This window comes from Myodes glareolus, chromosome 1 (genome assembly GCF_982192425.1).
Source record: "Myodes glareolus chromosome 1, mMyoGla1.1, whole genome shotgun sequence".
In the NCBI taxonomy this organism is placed as follows: Eukaryota; Metazoa; Chordata; class Mammalia; order Rodentia; family Cricetidae; genus Myodes; species Myodes glareolus.
In genome coordinates, this window is record NC_142026.1 from 49,454,361 (window position 1) to 49,480,158 (window position 25,798).

General features: G+C 39.8%; 1 protein-coding gene across 8 annotated transcripts; it reads right to left on the bottom strand.

The window, feature by feature from the left end:
- Positions 1-3,289: 3,289 nt before the first annotated feature.
- LOC125405508 (uncharacterized) lies at positions 3,290-23,888 on the bottom strand. Of its 8 annotated transcripts, none has more exons than XM_048442077.3 (7): positions 23,746-23,888; positions 22,259-22,358; positions 17,331-17,370; positions 9,308-9,434; positions 9,069-9,129; positions 8,096-8,136; positions 3,290-7,807 (listed from the first exon to the last, which is right to left on the bottom strand). In XM_048442077.3, exons 4-7 carry the CDS (start codon positions 9,339-9,341, stop codon positions 5,586-5,588), a joined length of 2,358 nt encoding a protein of 785 aa, XP_048298034.3. In that variant the 5' UTR covers positions 9,342-9,434; positions 17,331-17,370; positions 22,259-22,358; positions 23,746-23,888; the 3' UTR covers positions 3,290-5,585. The 8 variants fall into 8 exon arrangements, with proteins under 8 accessions (XP_048298034.3, XP_085551850.2, XP_048298035.3 ...); XM_085695724.2 differs by having other exon boundaries at positions 23,680-23,824; XM_048442078.3 differs by lacking the exon at positions 17,331-17,370.
- Between the last annotated feature and the right edge of the window lie 1,910 nt (positions 23,889-25,798).

The window sequence follows — 25,798 nt, forward strand, 5'->3', positions numbered from 1 at the left end:
TTTTATTTAAAAAAATGTAAATGTGGATGTCTGTGAGTAATCTTACCTGGATAGAGTTTGGCATGAAGGGACTCAAGCTGCCTTTGCTCATGTGAAACGGAAAGCTCTCTGTACTGGGTTATGGAAGGCTCCTGACACTGTTTTGATATGGGGAGAGTGCATGTTTGTGTTTTTTCACAGGATGAAAATGTAGCTCAATTGATACAATATATGGAGCAGAGAGCTGCTGATCCTGATAATAATCCAGAAAAACTAAAGTGAGACCCATTGTGCATATGTTTCTGATCCACTGATTTTCCATCCTGCAGTTTGGAAAGGAAAAGAAATTATGGTCACTGTCGATGATACACGACTTTTAGATCCACCTGCTACTCAAGAGTTCCAGATTCCTCAAATATTTTCTCATGTTGGGTATGATAAAGTAATTCCTGTATGTTTTACAAAGAATAGGTTGCTTAGGAATGACGCAAAATGGAGTGTTTCCAAAACTAATAATTGGACATGATAAGCAATGTACATGTTATACCAAGTTATTGCTCCCTCAAGGTAACTGAGTAAATAATACTCCACCCCATCAATGGTTTCCTTTATACATGAAAACATTGCAAGAGTCTAACAGATATTTGTTGAGGAAACAATATGCTGGCTTTATCCCGTTAAAGTACAACATCACAGGGACAACACAGTATATTCTTGACATGTCTGAAAATGAAGATGATTATAGTGACTCTTATTTCTTGTCTACAGTCTAATCTTGGGGCCAAGGACTGTCATCTGGAATTTGGTATTGCAGTATGAAATTTTCACAGACTTATGTTTGGAAACTTGCTGCTATGGGAAGAGTAGCAGGACAATCCAGTTCTTCAAAACCTGTTTGCCCCATGCTATTGTGATGGCAAAACGCAGTATCTTTTATCACAGCAGGGAACATGTTAATGTCATAATTCGGCATTTTGATGGTAAAGTGAATAGTTTGACAACAGAATATAGTATAGTGACGACAGAAAGAAGCATTACGATATCACAATTCAGCACTCTAGTGATAAAATGGAGCACTGTGATGATGTTATATACTATTACCATGGCAACAGGCAGTACTGTGGTGATACAATGAATTTTTGTAATGGTACAATAAAAATGACATCATTGTGATGACATTATCCTGCATAGAGAGGACATAGTAAAGTCTTTTGATGTCGTGTGATCACATTATAATACCAGATTTTAGAATTGTGCTGTTATAATTAAGCATGGAGCACTGTACTGACATACTATTTTATTGTATTGTCACAACACAGCATGGTGATATCAAAATCGAGCATTATGAGGGTCCAGTAGATGTAATAATCATAATTCCAGATTGCGGTGACACGATGGAACAATCTCATATCACAATAGAGTACTGTGATGGCAAAATGGAGCACTGTGAATACACACTGTTTTGATGAGTTGCCGATGCCTTCTAAGCTAATGGAGTATTTTGATGATGATGATGAGCATTGTATTGAATTACACAGCTGTGCTGGCACAATGTAGCACTGTGGTGGCCTAATACAGCATTGTGCTTGCACAACTGAGTACTCCAGTGTCACAGTTCAGCAGAGTAGATACAATGGAGCTTCATGATATCACAAGACCACATTGTCATAAACTACCCATAATACAAACTTCAACTCTAGTCACAGCAATAAGGGTAATCCTAGCCTAGCCTTAATCCTAGCCCAAGTCCCATTTCTAAACACAACTGTAACAGTATTAACAAATTCTAACACTCTCTAAGGCTTAATTCTAAGCCTTTACTATCCCTAACATTAACCCTGTCCTAGGCCCAGCCCTACATCTAACCCCGACTTTAAGTTGAAACTAAATCACATAAACTTAGTACTAAACTAACATGATGTTAGCATTAGCCTAAACCTAAACCCCAATCCTAACCCTATTTATATATAACCCACAATCCTTGCCCTAACACTTACCCTAATAATATACCTAGTCCCAGTCCTAAAGCTAACTCACATTTATCCCTAGTTATTACATTGATCTTAGCCCTTTCCCTAATCTAACCCTATTGTAACCCCTAAATAAATGTAACTCTCGTGTATCCCTAAGGCTAACAATAGAACTCATCCTAACTCTAAGTCCAACCATACTAAGTCATAACTATAACTCTGTCCCTAAACCCAACTCTAGTCAACATCTGATCAGAACCCTAACTCCAGACTTAACATGACATAGAATATTAATGGGGTTTTTAAATGAGAATGGCCCCAATAGGACCATATGTTTAGATAACTGGTCCCAGTTGATACAGCCATTTAAGAATAGGTATGGCCTTGTTGGAGGAGCTATGTCATTGTGGGTGGGCTTTAAGATTTCAAAAGATTCTAGCTATTCTCAGTGTATCTCTCTCTACCTACTTGAGGATCAATACGTAAGTTCTCAACTGTTCCTGTACCACATCTTTGTTCTGCCATCATGGATTCTAAACTCTGAAATGCTTTTATTCTATAATTTGCCTTGGAAATGAGGTTTATCACAGCCATGTAAAAGTAACTAAGATAATAACTCTAACCCTAATCATGACCACATTCTAACACTAGCTGGGCTGGATAGTTTTTGCTAACTTGAAACAAGCGTATACATATCTGGAAAGGCAAAAATCTCAATTAAGAAATTGTCTCCATTAGATTGACATGTGGGCTTGACTGTGGAAAATTTTCTTGACCTCTTAATAGTGCCACCTATGGGCCTATAGGGGACATTTTTATATGATCCATGACAGGTCTGTTTGGAAGACAGAAAGCGTTGCCACTTTACACTAATCTTTAACCATAGCCTAAACCTAATCTCAATTTCTTACCCTAATGCTACTTCTGTTGACAACCTTAACACTATAACACGTAACATCCCAAATCCTAACACTAATCCTATCCTGAATCCTACTCAAACCAACTACTAACACTATCATTACACTAAACCCAACCAATATCCTAACTCTAATACCATCACAAATCCTAATGATACACCTCATGTTCAACCACACTTAATATTAATCTTAATCATATCCCAAACATTCATCTGTAATGCAAAAACCTAAACCTAAAACTTAAACCTCTAACCCTAGTACCCAATCTCTGGCTCTACCACTATGGTTTATACTAATCCATAACAATAAAAATCCTGACCCTTACCAGAAACCTAATTTCTACTTCTCTAAACCTAACCCTAATCTTTAATCTTAACCCAATCCTTTCTACAATCTAATCTACAAACAGAACAAAGCAGAATATACAGGTGTCAACAGAAGCAAATTTTATTTGGCAGCTCTTCACAGTATGTGAATCACCTTCTGGCTATATTGCTTCTCTTTACACAGAGATACAAAATAATTGTATCTTAAAACATTTGAAAAAAGAAATCTATTTAAAAACCAATATTATTAAACATTACCATTTATTAAAGATAAAAACCAATTTTCACACTAATTGAGATGAGACGCTTGTTTTTAATTAGGTATTAAATCTTACATGATCGTGGCACTCACCTTTCATCCAAAAACTCAGGAGGCAGAAACAGGTGAATCATTGAATTAAAGGTCAGCCTGCTATACATACTGAGTTCCAGCCAGTCAGGGATACACAGTGAGACCCTGCCTCAGAAAAAAAAAAGAAAAAAAAACCCACTATATATATCTGAGAATGCAAAATTTAGAGACTCAATGTTTTCCAGAGTTGAATCATCAATGTTGAGTGCCCTTCACGTAAATTAGTACAAAATGGCAAAGGTACACTTATGACCATTTCAGAAACTATTAGATAATCCCAAACCAAAATTCACTAAACAATCTTTATAAAATACATTTCAGTAAATTAGAAAGCAATTTTTTTTAAAAAAAAATCAAGCTTCTCAACTCAATGTAAACCAAAGGTATACAAATTTCTTATTTGCAAACTGGTGACTAAGAAAGTAAAAATGTATCAAAATTTTTAACTTTGCAAAGTTAAAAAGTTATTACCTAATTCACTATAAAATGATCTTTTATACATAATAAAATCTAAGTCTACAGTGTTTATAAAGTTAATTGCAGTAATATTAATGTATAGTAAAGTCCTTAACATTCACATTCACTAAACTAGAGCTCACAGACATGCAGAGTAGTATCCAGTCCTGAAGACTCCATTATCCGTATACTACTATCCTTTTACATATTTATACCAAATATTTGCAGTTTTTCCTAAATCAGTAAAACATTATACTGCACGTTTGGAGTAGAGTGTGGCAGACTATACTATATTTGTGACAGTTGATATTATCATCTTGAGAAAATCTAAAATCACCTGGGAGATGAGCTTCTGGGCTTGTCTGTAAGAGATTTAACCTGAGACAGGAAGACCCACCCTCAAGGTGACACTATTCCCTGGGTTTGGGTTCTAGACTTGCATAAGAGGGAGAAAACTAGAAAGTTGTGATATTCATCACTCTTTGCTCGACTGTAGACACAGTGTGACAAGCTCCGACAAGCCCTTCCTGCTGTGACTTCTGTACCATGTCAGGCTGTGACACAGCTCAACCTCTGAACCAAAAGAAACCCTTCCTAGCTTGTTTTGTTGGGATATTTTATCACATCAGGAAAAGAACACACAATGACCTTCAGTTATGGAACTGTCTAATAGTGTATATATTACAAACTACCTCTATTGCTGGAAGACTATACTTAATTTTTACCTCAATGTATGCCTACAAGAAATGGCAACTCATTCTTCTGACAAGAATACTGGAGACTGAACTCAGTTTCATGTATGTCCGTCAAGTATTCTACCCAATGAACAACATATGAAGTACTCTTCAGTTTTTGATGATAAAACAGTACTTAAATTGGTTGGCCAAGTCCTGAACTTGCAATTCTCCTCCATCAGCGACCTAAGTAACTAGTACTACAGGCTTGCACCATCCAGCCCCTCTAGAAACATCAATAAATAAAAATCCCTGGTAAACACAATATATGCATAACCTATGTAACATTACATTCATGTTATAAAAATCTGAACATGACAGGTTAACTTGCATCAGGATTTCAATATATTTAAAATTTACTTCCAATAGTCCTCATGACTCTGTTAAAATGTTGCAAACTTTACTTTCCAAACTAGTTTCAATCCAAAATCCTTTCTTCCAAGAGCTACCCCTATTTTCATTACCATGTATTCAAGAGGAAATATGAAAAATTAAGTATTCTAACATTACATTTATTCCTAAAGCACTCCAGCAGAGATGTTCACGTTTTCAAAAGGAAATGAACATCTTTTTGTTCATTTGTAGCCCTGGTCAGCCTGGAACTCCTATCTGCCTGCCTCTGACTCCCCAGTACTGGGATTAAAGGCAGGCACTGCCATGTTCAGTCTAGAACTGAATATGTTAACACATATACTGATAGGTTTTTATCCAGGAGGTCTATGATTAAAAATCAAACAAACAAAAACCCCTGAATCTTTCATTAGTCTTATACTACCGGATTTTCTTCCCAGGAATACTTTCAAACACAAGAAGGAAATTAGAAAGTCCACAAGTCTTTGCGCTGTTCAGACTCATGGAGCTTTTTCCCCAGCATGAGTCTTTTCGTGTCTCTGAAGAGACCGGTGACATCGAAAGGTCTTACCACACTGCTTACAGTCATACGGTTTTTCATGACTATGAGTTCTTTCATGTCTTTGAAGGGAACTGTGGCATCTAAATGTTTTGCCACATTGTTTACACTCAAAGGGTTTTTCTCCAGTATGGATTCTTTCATGTACTTGAAGAGAAGGGAAGCGCCAGAAGGCTTTACCACAGTGTTGGCATTCAAAAGGTTTTTCCTCAGAATGAGTTCTTTCATGTAATCGAAGGGAGCTTTGAACTCTGAAGGCCTTACCACATTGTTTACATTCATAAGGTTTTTCTCCAGTATGCGTTCTTTCATGTCTTTGAAGAAAAGAGGGATAAATGAAGGATTTGCCACAGACTTTACATTCATAGCGTTTCTCTGCAGAATGAGCCCTTTCATGCATTTGGAGTAAATACCGAGAAACAAAGGACTTGCCACACTGCTTACATTCGCAGAGATTTCCTTCAGCTTTCTGTCGTTCATGTATATTACTAAGACTGAACACTTTACCATGCTGCTTGCAGTCAGAAGGTTTCTCAGGATTGTGAGGTATTTCATGCACTCGAAAACTACTGAGCGCTGTGAAGGTTTTGCCATATTGTTTACATTCATGTGGCTTCTCTCCAGTATGGATCCTTTCGTGTAGCTGAAGGGAACGTGGACAACTGAGAATTGTACACTGCTTACATTCATAAGCTTTTTCTTCAGTACGAGTTTTTTCATGTACTTGAAAATAACTGAATTTCCTGGCGGTTTTATCAGCTTGCAGAAATGCATAGGATTTTTCTCTAATATGAGTTAGTTCATGTAACTGAAGGGCACTGGGACAACTGAGGCTTTTATCACACTGTTTACATGGATACAGTCTTTCTTTAGTGTGAGTTCTTTTATGTATGTGAACGTAAGTGAGACTCCTAAATGTCTTACCACACTGCTTACACTCATAGTGTTTTTCATCTGTGTGAGTTCTTAAATGCCTCTCAAGTAAACAAGGAAAAATGAAGGACTGACTACATTGTTCACATGCATACTTACATGCATAGTGTTTTCCTCCAGTATGAATCTTTGCATGTCTTTCCAGGGAGGAGGCATAATAAAAGGCTTTACTACATATCTTACATTTATAGGGCTTTTCTACAATATGAGATCTTGCATGTATTTGGAAGGTATTCCAATCTCTGAAGACTTTACTACATTGCTTACATTCAAAGGGTTTTTCCTCAATGTGAGCTCTTTCATGTCTTTGAAGGAAAGAAGGACAGAGAAACACTTTACTACATATCTTACATTTATAAGGTTTTTCTACAGTATGAGCCCTGGCATGCAAGCGAAGGGAACTATGACTTTCAAAGGCCTTACCACACTGTTTACACTGATAGGGTTTTCCCCACATGTGAGTCCTTTTGTGTCTTTGAAGAAAGGGGGAACAAAGAAAGGCTTTACTGCAAAGCTTACATTTATATGGTTTTGCTCCAGTGTGAAATCTTTCATGTGTCTGAAGTAAATATGGATAAGTGAAGGACTTAGCACACTGTTTACATGCATAAGGTTTCTTCCCAGGATGAGCTGCTGTATGTCTTTTAAGGGAGCAGTGACTTCTGAAAGCTTTACCGCACTGTTTACAATCGTAACAGTTTTCACCGCTGTGAGTTCTTTCGTGCATTCGAAGGTAACTTTGACATTTGAAAGCTTTACCACACTGTTTACATACATAAAGTTTTTCTCCATTATGAATCCTTTCATGAAATCGAAGAGAACTGGGAGAACAGAGGGTTTTTCCACACTGTTTACACTCATAGGGGTTTTCTTCAATATGAAAAACTTCATGTAACTGAAGATAATTGTGACATCGGAAGGTTTTCCCACACCGTTTACATTCATAGGGTTTCCCTCCAGTATGAGTTAATTTGTGTAAATGAAATGAACTTTGCTGTCTGAAGGACTCCCCACACTGTTCACATTCATAGGGGCTTTCGCCACTATGAACTCTTTCATGACTTTGATGGGAACCAGAACTCAGAGCTTTACCGCACTGTAAACACTCAGAACCTTTATCGTCGGTGTTGATTCTTCCATCCATAGAAAATGAACAGGGGCAAATGACAGCCATTCCAGATGGCTTACAGGATTCTTCACCACTGTGACGTCGTTGTATTCCAAATGAACCTGGAAAATGAAAATATTTTTAAAACATTTGACATTTATAAAGTATCTGAGTATCATTGAATATTTGAGAGTTCAAGGTTTTCCTACATTGTTTACATTTATATTGCTTCTTACCATATTTGTGTTCAGATGGTTTGTCCCTCAAGTGAGGCATGGTATGTTCATTAAAGGATAAATTACAAGTGAAAACATTCCCACACACACCACATTCAGATGATTTTATTCCAGGAGAAATGTTTGTACTACTATGGAGATTTGGTATCCAGGTAAAGGTTTCTTGAAACTTACCACCTTCTCTATGCTCCCAGATTGTATCTACCATGTGACTTCTGTTAAAAAAAAAAAAAAGCATAAATACATTAGCAATGGCTGCTTCACTAATAACTCTCTGCTCACTAGTAAGTGCTAGACTGATACTACTCAGAAAAACCAGTGTATGTTTTGCAACCTGAACAGTTTCTTTCCTAAAAGAGTTATTATCAAAACGAACCCCACAGGCTGGAGAGATGGCTCATCAGTTAAGAGAACTGGCTGTTCTTCCAGAGGTCTTGAGTTCAATCCCCAGCACTCAGGCTGTGACTTACAATTGCCTATACCTGTAGGCCCATGGGATTCAATGCCTTTGGTGTGCATACAAAATAGCCATATACATGAAATATACAAATTAATCTTTATATATGTGTATGTGTGTTGTCTAAGTACTGTTTCCAAGTGAACTTTTTAAAAAATATATACACTAAAGTATGTATTGTTGGTGAATTTTTTCTAATGATAAGTAAATTTTAAAGTTCTGGCTCTCGTTTTCTTTTTTAATTTAAAATTTCAGCATTATTTATTTTATGTACATGGGTGTTTTGCCTATATGCATATGTGTACCCCACACTAGATGCTCTGGAAGTGGTGTAACAGATGGCACTAAGCCATCAGGTAGGTATGAGGACCAGAACCTGGGTCCTCCAGTACTCTTAAATACTGAGTCCTCCCTCCAGCTCCTTTTTTTGTTTATTTGTTTATAAACTTCTGTAACACATTAAGAAGGTCTTGTTTTCTTGTGTGAGGGGGTAATTTTTCAAGGCAGGATTTCTCTGTAGCTTTGGAGCCTGTCCTAGAACTTGCTCTGTAGACCAGGCAGACCTTGAACTCAGAAATGTGCCTTTTTTTCCCTCCAAGTGTTACGATTAAAGGCGTATACCACCACTGCTTGGCCCCACATTAAGAGTTTTTTAAGCAAAACTTTCTTCCACTTGTATATGCAAATTACCTTAGATGTCTCCAAGGATGTTCGCACTGCTGTCCAACACTCCAGTCTTCCCATCTGATGCCTAAAATGTAGACCCAGAAAAATCACAAACTGTTAGAAACTACAGAAAAATGAGCTTCTGGGTTTGATGTACACTGGACCCATCCCTGTTTATTCACTGATTTCTTCCCTTTCCAAATTCCAAATCATAGGACCTAGGAGCACATGTTCCTTGACAAAACAAACGGTGGCACTCCTACCTAGAGAAGTAAGGTTACTGCAGGTTTCCAGCATCACATCTCTGTACAGTTTCTTCTGAGAAGGACCCAGCAATATCCATTCGTCCTGGCTGAACTTCACTGCCACATCCTCGAAGGCCAAAAACTCCTAAAACATCCAGAATATATACAAAAAAGAATAGATGAAACTAACGGATTTAGAGATTTACACTCAGTTGATAGGATGTTCATATAATTTTATGGTATTCAGGAATTTATTCAATCAAACTGAAATTCTAGTGCTAGCCCTGAGATGTTAAGAAAGGATACAGCAACAGAGTTCTAAATCATCCAGGAATATACTGAAACTCTGATTTCATGGGGGGGGGTGACTAAGAAAAACGAAATAGAACAGGAACACTCCTCATTACTGTGCCTGCAAGTTGAATGTGCTGCTAGGCTACCCCACTTTTTCTTTCTAGAGTGGATTTCTAATACCTATCATAAGAGAGTTCTGCCAAATGATATACAGAATAGAACTAACATTAGCAGTCAAGATATTGTTTTTCTTCATATATTTCTACATGCAAAAGTGTGGGATTTTCTGGTATTGGGGAACCTAAGATCCTGGGAGACATTCCACTAACATAAATGATAAGAACAGTTCTCTTATTTTAAATGACTTATAAAACAACAATTTTCTGAACATTGGCTTTCTGAATGTTCTATACACACAGAGTTACCAAGACAAACTGCCCCTGCACGCTATGATCTGCGTAGTGAGGCTACAGAATTTTTCTGGTAGACAACAGTTCATACACATTCTCATTTGTTAAGTGGGGAAACTGAGCCCATCCTGTGTGATTACACCAAGAGAAAACATTTAGAAGCCTCAAAGGCAATTTATACAATCTACAATTATACAATCTACAATTTACCACAGCAAGAATGACTGATGATCTTAACAAAAAATTAACACGAAACAATTAGATGGCATATGTTTTTACTAAGAATGCAATGTAGTCAGATATGTTGACATGTGCTTATAGTCCCAGATATTTGAAAAATCAGTATATAGAATCACCTGCATCCAGAAGTTCAAAGCCAGACCGTACTCTATTTAAAGGCTCCTATCTCAGGAGAGAAAGAGATAGTGAAGGATGAGAGAGAAAGAGAGGAAAGAGAAGTGTCACCAAAATGTCACCTATTTGGAATAATATCTCTATAAAATCACATGATATTTAAAAACCCACCTATTAGTAGTCACCAATAATTAATTTTCCAACTTTCGCCTAGTCCAAGTTCTTAGCAATTGTCAGTCTTCTAAACAGTAAAGTGATGGCTTGTCTATCAAAACATACCAAAGACTTTCATACTATTCTGTAGACACAAAGGATTAAAAATAAAAACAAATTTCATACTTTGGAAATTTACTGGGACTTTATAAAAATGGCCAGCTTAAAGAAAAAAATGCAAAACTTGCTAGTCCACAAGATAAGGTATTTCACATATCTACCCTGATATGGGCCACATCATATAAATCCAAGTCACTTTCCCTAACTGTTATGAAAAGAAGTCCTTCACCCTCTCAGCTATGTAATGTGAGCTTACTGCTTCCTACGTATTTCAAAAAGCTCTTTGTCTGTGCAGGTCTTGGATAATACTTTTGATCGACTGTTATTGGTATTTCTTATGCTGTTTTGTCCAGCATTTTGAAGGCTTACAAAGAAACTCTTCTTACCTCTGGTGCTTGTGGTGGTTAACAGTTAAAGTCTCCTAATTTAGAAGACTCTCAAACAAGTCTTTAACTAGAATCCCAGACTTTGTCTCCCATCACAGGACAAGCTAAGGAAGTTCTTTTCAGTCTTTGCAGAAAGATATACTTCCCATTCACAGCTGATGGACACAGGCCAAAGGAATTCTTTGTTGGTATTTTAAGGTGATAGAGGGGAAAAAAAAAAGGACAGCTAACTGTAGTCTCCAATTCTAAAACACTTCATTTCTCTTGTTCTGAAAACTGCCTCTCTCCACCTGTAAGTCTCTGACTCTTGCCCCTATCTCAGATACACTCCTTTCACATACTCACACATAAGTTTGTCAGAGAACTCAAGAAGCAAGAAAACGTGACACTTTAACCCTCAGAAAATATTCTTTATGCTGGGTGTGGTGGCGGCGCATGGCCTTCAATCCTAGTACTAAAGAGGCTGAGCCAGGCCCATCTCTGAATTTGTGTCAATATAGTAAGTTCCAGATCAAAACTAAATGGTGAGACCCTGCTCAAAATCCAAATCTATATATAGTTTGTGAGGTGGCTAGCGGGGACCCCAGCACCATCTAGGTCCCTGTTTCTTTCTCCATCTGATCTCCCCCAAATCTAACAACTATGATCATTTTGCCCAAAAGTCCCTTCTATCTTCATTAAGGAATTCAAAGGATTAATTGTAGTCTTTTAACCTAATCTGGGGAATATATTTATAACATTTTATTTTTTTAATTACTTTTATATGTATAAGTGTTTGCCCACACATATGCCTGTGCACCATATGCATGCCTGGTCCCCTTGGAGACCATAACTGGGCACTAGATCCCTTTGAACTGGAGTTATAGATGGTTATGAGCTTCCATGTGAATGTTGGCAATGAAATCTGAGTCTGTGAAGAGCAGCCAGGGCTAAGCGATGAACTACCTCTCCAGTCCCTATTTATAGCATTCTAACCACTTGTGTACAAAGAGGTTCCATACCTAAACTTTAGCAGGCAGCTGAGTAGATGAGAGCCATAGTCTTAACCCTGATAACAGAAAAGTCATGTTTCTTTACGGTACTTGACAGGAAACTCAAATGATTATATCAGAACTCCTACATGGGAAGCAATGGGGGAAAGCATCCCCAGGAATACATGATTCCCCATATCTTAGAAAGCAAAACGCTGCTGCTATCAACTCCATTGACAATGCTATGTTATGAAACGTAACAAATGAGCCGTCCAAATACCTTGTTCTTATTTTAATATAGACTGGCTGAAATCAGGCAACCAATACACTAACCTGGACTATTAAAGGCCAAAGGCAACCTATCTGTAAATTTTTTTAAACTTCTTCAGGTATTAGACAAAAGTTTCAAAAATCAGAACAGGGACACCAAATTCCTTTCCTACTATTTTCTAGGCAGACACAGTCTTCAAAGCTTTATTTAGTAATTAAGAGGATTCAAAGGCCAGAAAAGCCAAGCCAGGAGATTAAAGGGACTGCTGCGGCAACTTCCCATTCCCTAACCGTCTCAGAAAGTGTAGGACTTCACCTAGAGGAACCACCTTATTTTGGTGACAAATGAGCCACTGATGATCCTCGCAGTCAGTCTCCGTGTTTCAGCTGTGAGAGCGCAAAATAGCTCGGCTATAATAAACCTCCTATGAGACCATGTGTAATCTGCTAACTGGAGGTCCATTAGAATCATAACTGCCCCTTTCCTGTCATGAAAGGGCCATCCCGTATCTAAAAATCTCAGGCTAGGGTCAAACATGAAAACTGACAACATCCTTAACTTTGGTACTGGACAATAACAAACTTCCCCTTTGAAAACACGACCCTGGGGTTACACAACTCCCAAGTTTTCCCTGGGATTCTATGTATGAACATCTGATAATCCAAGATATGGCAAGGGCTATGACCATACTACAACATAAGAATCACATTCTCCTCCCTACCTTTCTGATTAAACACTCCTGTCCCCAGTCTTCCTCCCTAGCAGTAATGGTAAACTCCAAGCAGCACACTTAAACCTCTCTTAACTTGTATGATAGACTCTTTTTCATTCATTCCTTTTGGTTCTACCCAGCTGCCTGATTCCCTTCCTAGGTAGGGACATTGTGTCCAACCTCCAGTATCATTTATGACATTTAAAGGAACCTTAAAATATTCATAAAACTAATCCCCTGCCTTATAAATATCCAGGAGTGTCTAGAACCCCAGATATCCTCCCTTACCTCTATTATACAACCCTCCATCTTATAAAAAGTTCCCCTTTAAGTGTGAGGCATCTCTAGTCCCAGATGCTCACTAGCAGCCACTTCTTTCACTAAAGACTTTCTCTAAAGGCTCAATTGAAACCTAAAATGAAAATTGAAACCTAAAACCTAAAAAAAAAAAAAAAAAAAAAAAACCAAAAAAAAACTAAAAGTGTTTGGAGCATGTTGTTGACAAACTTCTTAAGCCCATATTACTCATCACGTAATACTCTTACATTGGCAGTAAGAGTCAGATGGATCCTAAAGAACATTCCAAGACCAAAAGTCACAAATTAAACTGTGATCCCAACCACTCCATAGGTCCCTCACACTGTAAAGGAAAAATATACTCCAATACCTGGGTTTATAGTTTAGACTTTAAGGATGCTTCCTTCTGCATTCCAATCCACTCAGACGCAGTTCTTATTTGCCTCTGAATGGCAGGACGGCTTATGACAGATTCAACCACTCACCTGGAGTGCCTTGCCTCAGGGCACATGGGCAACCCCTGCCTCTTTGCCATAACAGAAAACCCTTTCTTCCTTGAAATGTTCATAAAGGAATAGCTTTAATTTAGTACACAGCTAATTTTATTAACCTCTAACAGTCCTCTTACCTCACATCAGAACACTACTGTAACTCATCAGAGACTAGCCTCATATTTACATTACAATTTCCCCTTCAAAGTTACAAATCACCATGCAAATAATTTGATAATCAGCAGGGACAAGGCCTTACAGACATCCTAACTATGGGATTTCCAAAAGAATTAAAAACCTATGAGTATGTATTATCTGTCTACAATTAAAGCTTTTCCACCCCCAAAATCCTACTCCTGAGAGCCTCTTAGAAATGTCTCTGTCCTCTCCCAATGACTCCCAAGGTGAAACACACCCTCACACACCTGCAGCCTTTCCTTTCTCCTTTCTGGCTTCTATAATTGCACAGGTTGTACCTTCTTACTCCCTTGAAGTCATTTCAGGGAATTTGCCCTAAATCTGTTCCTCCCGGGAGCGTTAAACTATGCCACAACTAAGGACACCACTGATCTTTAGTGATGATGCCCATGTTACTCCTTTATCCCATTATCTCAGAGCTCCTATACCTACTGTTCCTTCCACCTTTCCAGATTCCCCTGTCATACACTTTACCTCTTTGTCAAAGTCATGCTGGGGTGCCACTTTTAACCATTATGACTTTAGTTACAGATACAGATAAAAGGCTGAAAGCATATACCTGACATCACTGAGTCTTGGAGGGATGATTCTTTTGGGAGACTTAGAGTTGGGTTTCCTAATTTCTGTTTATGGGCTATTATTTGGGTTATGGGTAGCAAGGTCCAAGAGACTTAGAGCTGTCTTTCCTAATTCCTGTTGTTTATGGGTTCTGACTGGAGTTATGAGTAGGGAGGACCTTGTTTAACCGTCTGGTTCTATGGAGACCTTCAAGACCATAGGCCATTAAGTTCCAGATGCCATTGTCTGAGAGATATCCACCATTACTGTAGCATGCATGTGGGTATCAAGACAATCTTCAATGTTGGACCTTGCTTTCCAACCTGAGGCAGATCTCTCATTTTTGCTACTACACTACATATTCCAAGTCAGCTTCCGGTCAGCTTCCAGAGCATTGTTCTGTTCTGACCTACCACCTCACCATATGGGGACTGGGATTCCATACATGTACCACTACATCTGGTTTGTATGTGGGTCCCAGGGATTAGTACTCAGATCATATAGCTTGTGCAGAATATGACTTTACCTACTGAGCCATCTCACCAGTCCAAAACAGATTATTCTGGCTCTAAGTCATACTCTTTAAGTATACTGAATCTGGTTCTCAATTTTTAAAATTGTTTGTATTCTATAAAATGTCTTAATGTTCTGGAGAATTTGAAATAATTCATTATCTTGTAATTTTAATTTTCTCTCTAGCCAGTTTATTCAATTCCATAGGTATAACATCATATAGCATGGTTAATTCTGATTTTTAGAAAAGAGTGGTCTTTGATGTCTAAATTATTGTAACTCTTACTTGAGACTAACAATTTCATTTGGCGTTATTTTAGTATTATGTCAGGTTTGGGTTTGGGAAAGTAAATGTTTAGTCACTGGGATAGTTAGTTTTAAGAGCCAGTCTGACACTGAACACCTTAAGAGAGTCTCAATGAGGGTCTATCTAGATCAGGTTGGCCTTTGAGCACGGCTGTGGAGGACTGTCTTGATTATATTAACTGGGGTAGGAAGATACATCCACAGGAGGTGGCACTATCTCACTGTGTAAATGTAGAGAGGGGCTGAACAAGTAAGCACGCATACATTCATTCTCCCTCTGCTCTCTACTGTGGGTGTGACTGCTTCAAATTCCTGCCCTGCTTTCCCCTCAATGGACAGTAATCTGGGATTGTTAGCAGAATAAACCCTTTATTCCCCCAAAGTTGCTTTCACCAGGGTGTTTTACAACAGCATCAGACAGGAATCTAAGAATTTAGCACCAGTCCTGATAGTTTCCAAAACTCGTGTTAAGTTTTGTCATTTTTTTCTCTCAGAGGAGTTAAATTCCAATTTAAACAGACTGCTCATTTTAGCATTAGTTTCAATATCTAGGACACCTAGGTTAGCATGTTAAGAAAAAAAAATCTAGGCACAGTGTCACACTTCCTAGCTATTGGGAAGCAAAGGCAGACAAATCTGAATTGAAGCCAGCCTGGTCTATAGAGACCCTGTAGCAACACCCCACCGCCACCCCACACACACACAAAAGGACTACCAATGGTCCCTACTGAAGAAACCATGGCAAATTACCAGTAGAGCCAGAATTAAATACAAAACCAGCTGGAAGACCAATAGGTAACTTTAAACATTTCCTACTTTATTGATTTCTTGATCCTCTTTCATTTTTTCCGTGAATATGACAAAAGTCTCTACTTTGGCTACGTAAGTGAACTGTAGTGTTATTTGTTTGTTTGTTTGTTTGTGTTTTTGACATTGTTTCCCTGTGAAGCCCTGGCTGCACACAGGTACTTACTCTGCAGACCAAGCTGGCCTTGAACTCACTCACATAGATCTACCTGCCTCTGTGTCCCAAGTGCTGGGATTCTGTGGTCTGTGTTTTAGATCAGATTTATATGCTGATGATAAGAATAGCTGTCTCCAAGGTATACCAAGCTTGTCCTGGACTCTTATGGTAAAGTAAGGGGGGGGATCTAAGACACCAAGTGATCGACCTTACTGTGTCTTCCTGAGCCAATAAAGTTCCTTCCAGCCCAGGAACAGGATATACTTTGAGATATCGCTATAAACTTATTACAAATCCCAGGACTGGAGAGGTGGCTCAGCTGTGGCTGTGCTTCCAGAGGACTCAGCTTCAACTCCTGGAACCCACCTGGTAGCTCACAACTGCACGGAACCCCAGTTCCAGGGAACACCATCACATAGACACACATCCAAGCAAAATATCAATGCACATAAAATAAATAATAAAATTAAAAAAGAAAAATTAATACAAATCTTCGGATAGTCACCTTGACACTTTCACCCTGTACAGAAAGAGAGCAAATACCCCTTAATTTTGGCACCTTTAAGGTTAGGCACTGAGATTTCCTAAACTAAAGGCAGCACACTGGAAAACCTGGATATGAAATCAAAGTTTTAAGTAACGCATGGTAAAGGAAAGGTCTCAAGAGAAATCTAAATATTTCAAAAGAATTTAAAGTACATTTCATGAATAATTATGCCACAAAGCACAAGTCGTGTTTGTGAGGGATTAAATCAATAAATACATATACTACAAATGAAGACAGATGAAAAATAAATCATTTAGTCTTCCATAATAGGACACTAGAAAAAGAAATAAATCAAAGCACAGGAAAATAATTAGAGAATAAAAAAATTGTGACTAGGAAATCAAGAGACAACCAACTGATTACTCTAAACCCTAGTTCTTCAAAAATATTGATAGAATTGATAAGCTTACAGCCATGCTTTAAAAAAGATTAATGATTACAATTATAGAGCGCCACCTACATACGATCATACCACCTTGAACAAACCTGATCTCACCTGATCTTGGAAACTAAGCAGGATCAGGCCTGGTCAGTACCTGGATGAGAGAATTAAATAGGGCCATCATTAGCACGAGGATGAAAAGAACCATGGGCATCCTATGAACAACTCCAGACCACATAATTAGTAACTCAGAAGAAATGAACAAATTCTCTGAAATAATCTATCAAAAGGAGAGATGGCTGGTATGAGCAGGCCTATAATGTGCTAAAGAAATGAAATCACTAACTCTCAAAACAAGGTTAGGTAAGACTCAAACTATTTCAACCATCGGTTTTTTTTTTCAAACAATTAAGATATGGCACTGATTCTATAAAACTTCCTCTGAAAAGGCAAATACATTCTAGTTCCAACTTTGAGTTCAACATCACTTTAACACCAAAACAACAGAGGTGAAAAAACAAAGGAAAACAAAACACATGAACCTAAAGAATGACCAATGCAAAAACTCTCAACATCAGCTACCTCAACTTTCAAGTGTATTTTTTAAATTATTAAAAAAAAAAAAGTCCAGAGCCAGTGTGGTTACATATGACTGTAATCCCAGTATTTGGCAGGCTGAAATAAAATGACTGCCAAGAGTTTGAAGTCAACCTGGTCTGCAGAATAAAAGACTGTCTGGAAACCAAGTTTATACTAAAACCATGCTGGAATTGATGCAGACACAGAAAGTCAATTCAAACCTTAAGATTCAGACTATAAACAATGCTCTATGATAAAACACATGCCCAGCACTATGCAAATAAGATGTTTTGATCGTCATCAACAGAAAAAAGGAAAAACATAAAAATGTTGTCCACCAAACTGACATGTTAAATAGCAAAAGTCATGTCATCATACTAGTAATGGCCAACAACCAACAAACAAAACACTGCCAGAAAAGGAGAGCACTATTGAGACCGTCAAGAGTTAGAAATTACAACCACCACGCAGCTTTTACAGCACCAAAGATAAGTGAGACATGTGTATATTAATGTAACTAAGACCACAGGTAAAAATCACACACTTCTAACGAATAAGTAATCCAAGTACTTAACAAGTGGAGGGATGTCCATGACCTTGAAAAGGAAGCCTCAAAGTTATGATCTACAGAATCAACACAATCCAGCACAAATCCTCAGAATTTATGTTGAAAACAACAAAGCTGATCTAAACACTACATGGCAAGAGATACGCAGAATGGTCAGCACAAGGACCGAGGCTATAGCACGGTCGGTAGTGCGCTTGACTACCGTGAAGCCCGAGGTTCCTTTCCGCAGAAGCACACAAAACAACAACAAGAGGCCTACAGACACAGTCTTAATCCCAGCACTGTGGAAGTGGGTTTAGGTAGCAAGATCGGGAGTTCAGGGTCATCCTCAGCTAAGATAAAGTTTGAAGCCAGCCTAGGAAACACGAGATTCCGTCTCAAAAAGAAAAAGAAAAAAGTTAACAAAATGCTGAAGCATAACAATACACTATCTGACTTTAAGGTGTCCAAACTACAATAATCAAATTAGTGCAATATTTCGCAAATAAGAATAAGCAGAATAAAAAAGTCAGAAGCAAACCCACAGATACAAGAGTAACTGATTTAACAAAGCAGCAAACCAAAAACTGGACACACTTTACAACTTTCACAAAAACTAATTAAAAGCAGCTCCTAAACCTAAATAAGAAATGCAAACATCGGAACGTCTAGGACTCAGAAACTAGACCACCTTGCCTCAGCAACTGACCGTCCCATCAACACAACCTTGAATCTGTGAGCGAGCATTCCTCACTCACAGCTGGTGAGCTGTGACATCACCAGCGCAGAGCATTGGGGAGCAGGGCGGAGCCTCTTGCCCTCAGCGCTCTGCGCAGAAGCGGCCTCCGGAGCTGTCCCGGAGCCGCTGGTCCAGGGCCTAGGTCGCCCCGCCCCTACCAGGAGGAGGCCCGGCCACACCAGTGCTCGAGGTTCACCCGCCGCCCCTCCCGGTCTGGGGACAGCGGCCGATCGCTCACCATGGTGCGGTTCCGAGCTCGCCCGCGCTCTTCCCACAGCTCCGGTACCGGCTCACACAGCGCAGCACACTCGCACCTCCCTCGGCCACAGAGAACCCACAGCACAGCAGCCAGAAAGAACCCGCCCCTCACCGCCTGCCGGAGATCCTGATTGGACGGCCTGCTTAAATACCCTGATTGGCCAGCGAGGCTTGAGTGACAGGAGCAGCTCCTGTAGGGAGGAAGCCGAGCTCAAAACACAGGGGTAGCTGGACAAAGTTTGCTTTTAAGTAGAACTCGTTCTGCACCCGAGAGCTGAATTTTTATTTAGTAGGCACTCCTTGCTCTTCCTTCTAGTCAGTGTCGCTAGCGTTAGCATAAGGCATTACACAAAGCCCAATTAGTGATGCCTCCTAACAGGAAGGGTGCCCAGTGCACCAAGGGTAAATCTGAAAAGTCCTCCACTGATCAGCAATTTCTGAAGGCACTCTTAGGATTGCTCATACCTTCTCCCTGCACATTTTTAGCCAGAAAAATAGTAACTCTTCGCACTAGGAAGATCAGCAGTTCAAGGCTAGGTTGGATTACATGCGATTGTCAACAAATGACATCTTCCAATAGGAAAAAAAATTGAATAATAGAGATTAAACCAGCAATCCATGAAATGGATAATAATAAAAAATAAAACATCCAAAAAGCACTAATATTAAAAGTTAATTTTTTAAAAAAGATTTGTATAGCTTGTGTGTATAGAGTATCATATCTCCTGGAGCTACAGTCACAGGCTGTTGTGAGCTGCCAGATGTGAGTGCCAAGAAGCAAACACCCTGGCAAATGGAAGAACAGCCAGGGCACTAAACCACTCGGTTCTGTTCGAAATGAGAAAATCTGAGTGTAGCAGTGCACATCTGTACTCAGCTCTTGAATGACAGAGACTGAGCCAGAAGGATCAAACATTTCAGGCTAGCCTGAGCTACAGAGACCCTATCTCAAAGAAGCAAACACACAAAAAGGAATTGTAAAGGGGATCGATAGCAGTGATGGTTGTTAGGGGCACAAAGCTCCTTTTACCCACGGCTCACTAGGGAAAACAGGAATGTTAAACATGTAAGGGTGTCTCCTCAATGGAGAAGATAAAATACCTGCATTCCACCCAGAAAGCTGAGAGTGCAGGCTGTTAATGATCCGGTGTCCTCACCAAAAATGCTTATCCCAGACTCTTCTTCCCTGGGCCTTTTATCTTTAGCTCCCAGCCCATTCTTAGTCACACAGTACTTTATGACCTGCTGACCTCTATGCTATCTCAGAGACCACGGGCAGATCCTAAGTCTTTTAGGTCCGGACCCCACCTTCAAGATCACCTCACCTTAAACTTCACTGTTGCCTGGAAACCAAGAATGGGAATGACTGTTGTCTGGAAACTTTTCCCCACACTCTATTATGTCTGATATTCTGTTACTGTTTTGTTATATAACCAACTGGCATCAGACTTCCCCAAGTTTGATCCAGGTGGACAAAGTCAATCTAATCTGAGCTTTCTTTTTCACCTTGGCCAGGTTTGCTTCCCTGCCTGTGACACCTGCAGAGCCCCTGATGTGGGAAGTCCTTCTGTATATGAGTTGCATTTATTGGTTAATGAATAAAGCTGTTCTGGCCTATAGCAGGGCAGAATATAGCCAGGCTGGAAAGGATATATAGAGAGAGTAGGCAGAGTCCGGGAGAAGCCATGTAACTGATGAAGAAGGACACATAAGAACCTTACTGGTAAGCCACAGCATCGCAGTGATACACAGATTAGTAGAAATGGGTTTATTTAAGATGTAAGAGTTAGTTATTAAGAAGCTTAAGCTAAGAGGCCAAACAGTGTTTCAATTAATATAGTTTCTGTATGATTATTCAGGTCAGGAGAGCTGAGAAACAAAAGAGCAGTCTCCACCTACAAAATGACACCAACATGGAGCAACTACATCCACATAAAAACTGAGAGAGTTTGGGAAGGAATTCTAGACACAAAAGAACCAAGTTAAGCACAGCTTCTTGGTAGCCTCATTTTCTCAGATAAGCTCTGTTTGCTGGCGGCAAGCAGAGGTGCAGTTCCTTTAAGAGAAGGCATGCAGTACCCACAGAAAAGTGACTTCTGAACTTGCCAAAAGAAGGTGAGACAGTCCTTCACAGCTCCTGCTTCATGAAAGAACTGTCAGACACTTTGCAGGACACAGAAGAAAACAACTGATAAACTTTGCCATTACAAGACTGAACAGATCTTCAAATTTTCTGCTTCATGGAAAAGTCTGCTGGATACTGTGGGCCTGTAAGCTGAAGATGGATGCCCCAACATTACAGAAGAACTTTGAGTGGCTGTCCAGGCAGTGAGATGTCTCTGTCAATTCTAGAGTTTTGAAAGTTGCTTACAATACATTTCCCATTTACTTAGGTAACATTATATCCTTCTGGCATCTTTGATGGAGTTGAAGACAAATAGTTATAGTTTTCCTTAGTTATGATAAAAGATAAATTAGTTATGAAACTTTAGACACACAAAGAAATATTGTAACTATAATTCTTGCTTGATAATTATTTTGTATATGCAATTTTACTATGTTAAAGTTAAAACCTTCCTGAGAGAGAGTTGAACATCATCCTTACAGATCTGAAAGAAACAGCAAGTCAACTGAGAACTCAACTCCCAGTGAAGGAAAAGTCATGATTTTATTCACATAGAGGATTCTCTAAAGAGATATAGAACTAAAAGAATCAATCTGGCTCATCCAACAATAGTTGTATCTCCCAAAGGAAAGGCCAAGAATCTGGGAGTTATTCGGTCTACAAGGCTGGGTGTCTCAGCTGGTCTGCAGTCTACACTGGAATCCCAGAATGATTGGAAGTAACACTCTTATGTGTTCCTGATAAGTACACAGTATTTAAGAACACATCACATGGCTGAACATAGCAGTACATACCTTTAGTCTCAGCACTCAGGAAGAGGCAGAAGGATCTCTCTGAATTCAAGGTTAGCCTGCTCTACATAGCAGGTTCCAGGACAGCTAGAGAGGTAAGAGCCTGTCAAAAAAAAAAAAAAATTTACACACAACAACCATCAAATGCTATTTATAGCTTAACTGAAAATTTTCAAACAAAGTTGTTAAGAACAAGCAACAGTGGAGTCCAGAGTGGATCTGCATGCTTTTAATCCCAGCACTAGGAAGGCAAAGGCAAGTAAATCTCTGTAAGTTCCACCATGTCTCAAAACAAGCAAGACCTCTCTCAGAACAAACAAGTCTATCGGTAGCACTAATTAGACTGGTAACAGGTGGAATGTGGACACAGGAAATATAATCAAAATATAGTGCAGCAGCCTCTCAAAGATAAAAATACTTTTAAAACAATTAAAAGCTAGACAAAGTATTACAGGACATTAATGAGAAGTTTCCACTACTCCATCAGGGTAAACCACCTTCTCAGAATCCAGTGACTAGAGACTGAACTTTGCTCCACATTTGGAAAACCCATAAAAGTAACACTGAAGAGTACCAAATATCTACTCTCCAAGGTCTTGACAACAATCTTACAATTCAGAGGCATGGAGGAGCCTAACAGAAACTGTGGTTTTTTTTTTGTTTTTTTTTTTTTTTAAAAAAATAATCATGAAAAGTGATTTTCCCAGTAGCTGTGAAAGCCTGGAAAAGTTTTGCCTGACCTCTCCCCAACCCTTTGCTGGCCAATCACAGAGTAAGTTTTTTGAGTAGAAACATGAGTCACACTTGGAAAAGAATTCCCCGCTGCACAGTACACAGACTCCACACAAATGCAGAAAATCTGTTATCCTGAGGGCAAGCCACTTGTGCACTATATCAAATAGGACACTAACTTTGTAAATTCGCTGCAAACCTTCTAACACTGAAGCCAAACCTATTCTCACTGGGAAATACAAGTTTGCAGGGCTGAGGCTGCCGCTCTCACTTTATCTTTGTGCAGGGCCTGACATGGGAGGTAAATGCACAAAGGGCAGAAAGTATGGCGATCTCTTTCTTCACACACTGCCACAGACAGGGCTGAAGACACAATCCTGTTCTATACCGGACCTACGACAGGCAGATATCCTCAGGATCACACAGACAAGAAACTGCTGGGTACGGAAAGGGGCTTTGGGAGCTCTTTTTAACCCTAGCCTGGAAATCTTTCAGAAGAGATCACTGGGGACATGAAGAGATGCCAGGGTTCCCAAGGGGAAAGGAGACCGAGTGGACGGCCAGCAGGTGAGTATCCGGGTCACAGTGTCCTGGCACCAAAGACCCTGTCGCCTCAGTCCGCCCTGAGGTCGTACAAAGGGGATTGCGCAAAGCGTAGCTGCAAACCGAGACACCCCCTCACCCTCCCGGACCTGGCATTAAATTGTCGCCTCGGTCAGCCCTCGCTGCGCCAGCGCCGCGTCCTCCCCGCTCCTCACCGAGTGCGCACAGGATCCTCCACACTTCAGCGTCTACACCGCCCGCCCGGGAACGCCACTGTAGAGAGACCAGAAGACGGGCGTGGGGCTGAGCCGAGGAGACTCGGGAGTGGGAGGACCTTCCGGAGCCTGAGCGTTCTCACTGGTTCGCCACCCGGGTCCTGGACCGATTTCAAGCCTTTTGCGGATTTAGGCTCCGGCAGCTGCTAGGAGGTTCGGAAGGTGGGCGGGGAGATTGCACAGCACTCTGTTGTGCACCATGGTTGATCTTAAATCCTCATAAACCTGCCTCAACCTTCCAAGTGGTCACAGGTCTCTCACCCTGTTCAGCTTAGGTGGGGTGAAAATGAAGCAAGCTTCATTTTCAACTTTAACGAATCACTAGAAAGGAGGGATAAGGAGAGCAGCTGTGCCTAACAACAGTAGGAAACCACTTATCTTTCTGTGAGCCTGGGTTTCCCTATCTATAAAATGAGGAGAACTCTGCCCTAATCCTTTGATGCGGCTATATATTGCTCATAGTGGGAAAACTGGCGTTTAAGGTGTGACGGCAGCATTTGATGGGAGCAACCTTCTGTTACTCGAATTCCGACCAGAGCATGCACCCTGGCTACCCGAGTGAAACAGCCTTTGCTACTCATCCTCCCACGAAATTAACAGTGAAAAGCAGTCAAGCATGGTGGCACGCCCCTTACCTAAATCCCGGCACTTGGGGGGCAGAGGCAGGTGGACTTCTGTGATTTTGAAGTCAGCCTGGTCTACTTAGCAAGTTCCAGAACAGCCAGAGCTACAGAATAGAGACATCGAGAGAGGAACACAACCAAAATCTAAACCTAACCTTTCACCGCTCTGATCCACAAACGTTGAGAAAGCCTAAACTAAACAAAAAATCTCTAGAAATAAACATTGCAGAAAGAAAATTTTATGTGGGAGATTTTTACAATGCACCAATCATTTCCTGGTGTATTCATTCTCTCTCTGTAGTAGGAGTCCGCTTGTTCATTCCCAGCTGCCCAGACTTGAAATAACCACACAAAAACTGTATTAATTAAATCATTCTTTGGCCTATTAGCTCTAGCTTCTTATTGGCTAGCTCTTACATCTTAATGTAACCCATTTTTATTAATCTGCGTATCGCCACGTGGTTGCGGCTTACCAGTAAGGTTCCAGTGCATCTGGAATCAGTGCTACATGATTACAGGATGTCTCTCTGACTCTGCCTACTCTCTCGCCAATTTGTTGGGAGGCTGTTCATTCATTTCCCGGCTTTCCAGACTCCAGGAATAACTACACAGAAACTATACTACTTAAATCACTGCTTGGCCAGTCGCTTAAGAGTATTGCTAGCTAACTCTTATATCTTTGGTTAACCCATTTCTATTAATCTGTGTATTGCTATGTGACTGTGGCGTATTGGCAAGGTTCTGGCGCTTCTGTCTATATAGTGACTCTCTGAATCTGCCTTCTCTCTCTCTCTCTCTCTCTCTCTCTCTATATATATATATATATATATATATATATATATATATATATATATATCCCAGCCTGGCTATATTCTGTTAAGCCATTGGCTGAAAGCAGCTTCTTTATTAACCAATAAAAGCAATACATATACAGAAGGACGTCTTTCTCTCTCTCTTTCTTCCTCTCTCTCTCTCTCTCTCTCTCTCTCTCTCTCTCTTTCTCTTCGCTCTCTCTCCTGTTCCCTCTTTCCTGTCTGTCTGCTGTCAAAAATACCATACTAGTGAATTTATGGAAATATTTCTTGTTGTGGTTTAAGATGACACAGTCTATCATGGCATGGAAATGATAAACAATGTGAAATATCTCCATGGTAGCCAGACTATGTGCCTGTAAATCTTCACCTTAATAGTACGAGAACAGAGAAAGATAGCCAAGAACTGAGGCATGGTTGTAATTCTGAAAGTGTGATTTTCATAGACCCACTTAACTCTAGGTAAGTCATATCTGTCAAAGGTTTTTCCTGCCCTGCAAACAGTGTCATAAGCTAGAGACCACCAGAATAATTCAGTTTTTTATTTGTGACTCCTTT